Here is an 8,343-nt window from a genome sequence, read left to right as displayed (position 1 = left end):
GATTCCCGGTAGATCCCCCTGCACTTTTACTTTGGGACTGCGGGTTAGATTCCCGATAGATCCCGCTGCATATTTACTTTGGGACTGCGGGTTCGATTCCCGATAGATCCCCCTACACTTTCACTTTGGGACTGCGGGTTAGATTCCCGATAGATCCCCCTGCATATTGATGGTTGGACTACGGGACTGTATCCCGGGAGATCCTTCGGTTTGGCACATGAGTTGGACTACGGGACGGTATCCCGGGAGATCCACTGGACAGTTGAGGAAAGGGCTATTGGACGGTATCCTGGGAGACCCTCATTGTTATCCTTGGTATTGAGCTGTAGTCATTCTGTGTTTATTTTGTTCTTTGTGTAGTTGTTATTGCCTCGTTGACCTGTCTTATCTCACTGCTGTACTCATTATTTCTGTCAGATTTTCATACTGTTAATTAATATTATATTTTACCTCGGTAGGGCCCAGACCTTCCTCGTCACTACTCAACCGAGATGAGGTTTGGCACTTACTAAGTATCGCTGTGGTGTACTCATGCCCTTCCTGCGCATGTTTTTCATGTGCAGATCCAGGTACCTCTACTCAGGCGCACTATCCTTGAGGCGAGGAGATACACGGAGACTTCGAGGTATATCTGTCGCGTCCGCAGACCAAGAGTCTCTATTCTGTTCCAGCTTTAGTATTTAGTTTATTCCTTTCCTCTCAGTTGTTTAGATATTCTGGAGTTAGAGCAGCGTACTATGTTTCTGTTAGCCTGTGGTTCCCGTGAGTTTCCGGGTTTTGGGATTGAGTTGTAGACTTTCGCATTTCTTTTGAGTTGTATAGGCCGAGCGGCCTTATATGCAGTTATTATTTTAATATGTTCAGTTTTAATTAATTATTCCGCAAGTTAGGTTGTTATTTCCGCATTGTTAGGCTTACCTAGTTATAGGGACTAGGTGCCATCACGACATGTTCATGGAGGGTGAAATGGGGTCGTGACATCATTGAACTCAAAATTAGCAGGGTTACCAACACATTTGAGGCCAGTCACAAGCGCAAACTCCCTTATTGAGAAAGATAATGAAGTACCATTGACGTGTATTGCAAATACATTATCAGGACTTCCTTCTAACTGGAGAGCCATGAAGCATCTGAAGAGTTGATGCTGGAATTCACAACGCTTCATTTGAAGGAAATTTCCAAAACAAGTATTACCCAGTTGTTTGTACTGCTCTGAAGTAAGATTTTCTTTTAGCTCGGAGACTATGTCAGTGTTAGTATATACACTGATATGCGGTGCAAATATAGGCTGTTTTTTCACAAACAGCTTAATTCCCTGCATTTAACAAGAATAAATACATATAAATACAACTGAATACAACACATATTTCATAGTACAACTGACATGAATACATATGAATACAACTAAATACAGACTGCAAAAATAAACTGGAATAAGATATCAGTGATAGAAATATATGTACTAATATAATACATACGCATACAACAGATAAGACATTGCAATTAGAACAAAACAGTGATAGGGAACTTTGAAAATCCTTATAAATACAACTATAAGAATACATCAAAATACATATACATATCTGTATCATTGATTTCTAGAAGTACAAAAATACATTGAATATCCTTTTTGAACAGAGAATTCAACAGGTTTATACATATAAATACAGATGAATACATCAATAATCCAGATGAATACATCAGAAATTACCTTTTCTTCCAGTGTGTCCGAGCTTTTACTTGCTTCAACCTCCTTCCACTTGACAGATGAAGCTTCAGAAATATATTTTTTCCTCTTTTTCGCAATGGGAAGTCTCGTTTCCTTCAATGATTTCTCAACTTGGGTTTCTTTGAACTTGTCATGACGAGATTTTGTTCTCTTCTCCAATGCCATATTTTTTGCTAAACCTGTGTCCAATTCCCCTTGAGTGATTTACAAGAAGAAAGAGGGCCCATCGAATGTGAGAATTTTAGTGGGTATACCTCTAGTACTCAACTTCCAGGGTGTCTGATCAACATTGTGAGAATACACTTGAATACTGTTGATTAGAGAAAACTTGGTGAGTAGATATGCTGAGAATAAACCAAAATAGCGAAAATCAAAAAATTGAAATACTTACCACACTAATTATAGAAACAAATGACAACAATGGAGAGAAATTTAGCGTTTATGCCGAGATTGTGGAAGAAGAAAGCGGTGTGTGTGAGAGGTTTCTCCGGTTTTGGGCGTGTTTACAGGGAATGGGAAAGAGAATAGAATGTATCAAAATAAGAGAGAGAAAGAACTTGTATTAAGAAGTTTTAATGCAATACGGTAATTATGAGAGAGAAAAATCTGAAAAGGGAGAGAGAAAAATAAAAAATAACGTGTTTAGTGGCTTAAGTGTAGGAGATAAGCAAAATTAAAAATTTTGCTATAAACCATAAAAGATATCTATAGAATATAATTTATTTAAATGGTATTTATTTAATATAAATAAGGTATTAACCTTTGCTATATGAGGTAAAAATTCCTATGAAAATTAGATAATGACTGTCAAGTCAGCATGTAATCTGCTGCAAGTCAAGGCTTAGTCCAGAATGTTTATTTCAATTTGAGTAATTAAACTTATCAAATAAGATACAAAAATCAGAACAAGAAAAGAGGAAAAAACCTCTGAAAATGGAGGATATAGTAGAATTTCATTCTCCCAAAAGTAAATTGTCACACTACGTTGTCCATCACTTTTTGCATTCCAACCCAAATTTCCACTTGATACGTACAAAAAGATCATCTCAAAGTAGGTACATACTGCTACTTTACAAAGAGCAGCAATCTTGAAGCAAACCGTAATAGAACCCCAGTATACATGGAATTCAACTTTGGATACCTATATGTTGACCACAACGCTGTTGCCAATTACTTATGTTAATGGAAGCAATAATTGTTAAGGAATTTGATGATACAAAAATTACAATTCAACTATATATATATATATATATATATATACAAATTGGAATCTTACTAATCTAATTCAACCTTCCTTACTCTATGCAATTTATGGTAAACTAATGGAAGTCAACGTTTGGAAACAATAAATCCAGCATATTCTGATCATATTCCTTCTTTCTAATTCCCACAACAGGATATTGATTGATTCAACAACACAAACGGTAATGGCAGAACTCTCGCTTCCACAAAGTTATCTATCATTTGCAAGATCTAATTCAATACAAGTCGCACATTGACGATTATAGTCTCATTATCATTTTGTCAAAAGCTCAACCAAGCTTTTTCAGCTATGCGCTTATCATAAAAGAGCAAAACTGCAGCAGCAAAGATGAAAAAAACATTCTGATCTATGATCTATTCCTCATAGAAACCCAATGGCACAAATAAAGTATAACACTCAAAAGAAACTTTTGAAAGTAACAGTCCCTGCAATCCAATTAAACATGCAGAGACTCTGCTTCACACTTAACCAAGTTAAAGAGAGTTCGTGATATCACTTAGATCCGTATATTATCTCTTTATATCGAACTCCAAACTAGGAGTAGCTTAAAAGTAAAATAACACAAAGAACCCACCTTAAAGGTCTCAATAAAATTGACCTCCTATAAGGTTCTCCGAGAGAACGAATAAGCGAACACACGAAGGATTTGCATTCTGCACAATCCAAGGATGCTCAAGTACCCTTTTCAGGGGCAGACACCGAGTAGAACCCTTAGAAGCATATAAATCCCACAAACATGAATAAAAAATAACAAGTTAGCCCCGAGATTATGTGGTGTTGTATTTTAAAGTATCTCAATGGATTAGAGAAAAATCTGACTAATAAGGTCCTTGGCAGTTGATGAGACAATTTGTTTTGCAGAAAATTTGAGATCCACTTGCACAATTTGTGCACGTCCATAGAAAAACCTTGCCATTATACCTATCATTATTAAACTGGTAATATTTATATAAGTCGTTTGCCATTCAAACTCGTCCATGCCATAACTAGCTAATGACGAAAGGTTTGAAAATTGTAATGCTTGTGTACACACTGTGTAATTTTATTCTGTCGCTTCATACTCATCCGTGCGGAATTTGAAAATTGGATCATGAACATTAGTTGTAGCATTGTATGAAAGAATTCACACTTTTTCTAAAAGGAAGACCTGTGTATAAAATGTAATGTACTACTATTTCTTCTAAAATCTTCTTCCTTTTTTGTGTTTCCTATTTAAGTTTCTCGTTAAACTTTTAGTTTACATTTGGAAGAAAAGTTTACCTTTTATATGTGTCTGAGTGTTCCTTTGCTTCAAATGAAGGCATCCCGTACAGAAACTCAAAGCATAGGATACCAAGGCTCCAAATGTCTGCACTTGCATCATGCTCCACGCTTTCCACTGCAAGTTCTGCCACCAACATATCACAAAACATATAAAAGCAATTCAAAATTTGCTAAGCCAAATTTTTATACATGTCATGTGAAGGTAAAAGCAAGTTAACATAAAAGAAGCTTTTTTTTTTTAAAAAAAAAAAAGAAGAAAAATAGATACCACACAAAGCCATGCTAATACAATAACTTTTATATAAAACTTCCAACATATATCGTATGACATGAACCATGTTAATGTAACTTCTTGCACATAACACGTAGTCTAGGCTGCCACACATAGTATTTTAAGATAAGTTATCAGTTGCCCATTCAAAGGATTCAATTCTCCTTCTTTTGAAGATCATCTTTTTAAGATGCACAATATCAAGAAAATTCTGCCGAAAAAAGTATTTGGTTAGGCACGAAGATAAACATCTTTTCAATAATTTCTGCATCTGTAAAATACTTGGCGGGTGCAACACAACAGAATATGTCATCTTTCATTGAAGCTCACAAGATACTACTTTGTTTTTATCTTTTTAGTGAAATTCGATACCAATCCAGCCATATACCCTAATAATGAGTTCACAAGTCGTACAAAAATACATTGGAGGAGGGTCACCTAATGCCAAAAAAATATTAAGAACTCATATAATTATTATTGAGTTATAAAACGGTAAACATAACACAATTTTACAGCTGGTAAAAATGACAAAAAATGAACTACTTAGACTTTGGTATATATAATCACAGAAAAGTAATAATTTTGCAAAATAAATTGCAAAGAAGATGTAGTAAGTCTAATAAAGATAAAATTGTATAGTCAGTTAAAGATGTTGCAAAGCAAGATGGTTATCCATATATATAGAAGTTGTTGTTAATATGTTAGTTGTTATCTGATTCGAAGGACCAGTACGATGGTATAAGATAAACCCAAAGCAACTTTTTCAATTCTATGCTTGGATAAAGTTGACAAAATAACAATTAGTTCCTTAATTTCCTGCTGGAAGAATCATGATTCTTCGCAAATCTTCACATTTGAACTGATCTTAATTATCTCCTATTACAGTATGTCAAGATGCCAAGCTTCCTCTACTAAGCTAATAGAAGCGTTTACCAACTTATCATTCTAAAAATTAATTGGTCATTCTGACAATTTTCACTTACCCAAGCCCTTGCATATCAATCATTTGCCTATTCCTTTTCCCCAGAAGTTCAACCATGACCCCATGTGTTTCTCAGGACTTCAACAGTAGCAATCTGCAAAATATGGAATATAGAAGTCAAGACTAAGGAGAGCCCTAATCAGGAGATTAAAACACTTAGATACCACTTTCGAGATTGCACATTCAAAGGGTATTTTTTTGTTAGCCAAAGTTAACTGGTTTAAGAGGTCTCTATAATTGTAATTTCTATTGGGCAGTTTCACAAACACAATGAAAGTCCAAATGCAGTATGTAAAATAACAACCTCAAGGCCATTCTTATTGCGCTTTGACAAATTTGAAACATATGAAAATTAAGACTAACCCATGAAAAGAGCCAAGACAAAATAAAGAGCAAAAACATGTGAGACGGGAATATAGAAGATTTGAGTAGAGAAAGGCAAGAAAACGGAAGAACAAAGGAGTAAAAAAATAGAACTCACCGGATAGTTCCACAAAGAAACAAAGCAAAACTTAATAGTACCAGAAAACAGCAAAAGAGATGGACCGCAAGAGCAGAAATTAAGTAATTGGCAAGAGCATAAATTAAGAAATTGTGAAATTTTATCAGAGAAAGCGCGGAGGAATTTCGGATTCACTGCTAAGGATGACAATTGCGTACAATAACCACGCGTCAAATCTGAAGAAACTGGGTAGCACGTGTATATTTACATGGGAGTATCAGGATAAGTAGAGGAATAAACCAAAATCTTAGGGGTTTTTGTCATTTCACTTTAACCAGAAGCTCCTCTCCCTTATCCCTTACTAGTTTTACCTATATGTATGAGTATAACTTTTTAAAAAATTTATAAATAATATTAAATAATACATTTGAGTTATAAAATAAAATTTAAAAAATATAAGCTCTTGAAATGATAAATATTGATCGTATTTAGTTAAAAAAAATAACTGGTGACCTAGCTAAGCATGGAAACAATTCAGATAATTTTAAAAGCTTAATGATCTATCACGTATTCGCCTCTTTTATGTTAACATTGTATGAAAATGATTGTTTTAGGTACTGTATATTTTAGACAGGTCAACTAAAAAAATTGCGACAGATAAATTATGTAGCTAAGAAAACTCTATCGCTCAATAAAAAATAACAAAAAATTATTAAAAACTGTGACGACCCGACCCGTCGTCCCATGTGTTACCGCCCCGTTTCCCCTTATGCTTATTCATGTTTCATTATCGGCATTTGGTTGTTAGAGTTGAATTGGATTGGTTTTGGTAGGAAATGAGACACTTAGTCTCTTTAAGGAAGGTTTGGTTTGGAAAAGTCAACCGAATGTTGACTTATGAGTTAGAAGGCTCGGATGTGATTTTCGGTGATTCGGTTAGCTCCGAGGAATGATTTGTGACTTAGGAGTATGATCGGAAGTGATTTTGGAGGTCCAGTGTAGAATTAGGCTTGAATTGGCAAAGTTAGCATTTTGGCGATATCCGGTTGATAGGTGAGATTTTGATCCGAGGGTGCAATAGCTTCGTTAGGTGATTTGGGATGTGTGAGCAAAATTTCAGGTGATTCAGAGGTGATTTGGTTGAGTTTTTGATCGAATGCGTGTTTCAGAAGTTTTGGAAGAACTTAGGCTTGAATCCGATGAGAATTGATGATTTTGGTGTTGTTTGAGGTGTTTTGATGATTGGAACAAGTTTGTGTGATGTTTTGGGATATGTTGGTGCTTTTGGTTGAGGTCCCGGGGGCCTCGGGATGATTTCGGATGGCTAAACAGGAAGATTTGACTTAGAAATGCAGCAGAAAAATGCAGCAGCAGTGCAGGGTGATTTTGTTCTTCGCGATCGCGGAGGGCTCTCGCGATCGCATAGAAGGTTTTGGGTGTCTGAGATTTTTCTTTACGCGTTCGCGGTCAGGGAGGTGCGCTCGCGTAGGTTCGAGACCTGGAGCATTGCGTTCGCGGGGCTTGCCTCGCGTTCGCATAAGAGGGATTTAGGACCCTTGTCATTTGTTCTTCGCGTTCGCGATCTGGGGGACGCGTTCGCGTAGCAGAGCCAGCTGAAGGTCCGCGTTCGCGGGTTGGTCACCGCGTTCGCATAGGGGAAATTTGGGTAATTGAGATTTTGTTCATCGCGAACGCGGAGGTTGGAACGCGTTCGCATAGAGTAAATTAGAGCTGGGCAGAAGGGTTTTATTAAACATTTCCTCCGCGAAGCTTAGTCTATTTCCACCATTTTTGAGCAACCTTGAGAGCTTTTTGACGAGGATTAAAGAGGCATTCGACTGGGTTTGATTGGAGGTGAGTCTTATGACCTAGAAACATCATTTAATTGAAGAATCAACACTTAAATTCATGGAAATTTGATGAAAAAGGGAAGAATTAGGGCTTGACTTTTTGAATGAAAAATTGGGATTTGAGGGAGCATTTGAGCTCGGATTTTGGAGCTTTTGATATGTATAGACTCGTGGCGAGATAAGGAGTCCATTGATATAAAAATTTCTAAGTTTCGAGAAGTGGGCCCGGGGCTCGGGTTTTGTCTATTTCGGATTTCTTGATGTTTTTCGACCATTTTCGATTGGGTATTATTCCTTTAGCATATTGTGACGTATTCATTGTGGTTTTAGTAATATTTGACGCGCGAGGAGGTGGATTAGTAAGCAAAAAAAAAACTAATCCACACAGGCAAGAAAACATCCAAGGGCACAACCCAAAACAAAGCCAAAACAAGTTTGAAACAAAAATTATCTGTAAAACACATCCACACTAGCGACGCAGGAAGTAAGTAAGAGTGTTGCAGATCGCCTCCTTCAACTATTCAAATCTGGTGTTTGCAGCA

General features: G+C 36.4%; 1 protein-coding gene across 1 annotated transcript; it reads right to left on the bottom strand.

Moving 5' to 3' along the window:
• Window positions 1-952: 952 nt before the first annotated feature.
• On the bottom strand, window positions 953-6,220 carry LOC109221870. Its single transcript, XM_019386303.1, has 6 exons — window positions 5,991-6,220; window positions 5,511-5,603; window positions 4,254-4,380; window positions 1,984-2,039; window positions 1,712-1,908; window positions 953-1,315 (listed from the first exon to the last, which is right to left on the bottom strand). Exons 3-6 carry the CDS (start codon window positions 4,295-4,297, stop codon window positions 953-955), a joined length of 660 nt encoding a protein of 219 aa, XP_019241848.1. The 5' UTR covers window positions 4,298-4,380; window positions 5,511-5,603; window positions 5,991-6,220.
• Window positions 6,221-8,343: the final 2,123 nt, after the last annotated feature.

Source organism: Nicotiana attenuata, unplaced genomic scaffold, assembly GCF_001879085.1.
Source record: "Nicotiana attenuata strain UT unplaced genomic scaffold, NIATTr2, whole genome shotgun sequence".
NCBI classification, from domain to species: domain Eukaryota; kingdom Viridiplantae; phylum Streptophyta; class Magnoliopsida; order Solanales; family Solanaceae; genus Nicotiana; species Nicotiana attenuata.
The sequence above is the reverse complement of the archived record's forward strand: the minus strand, read 5'-3'. Positions and strand labels throughout refer to the sequence as shown.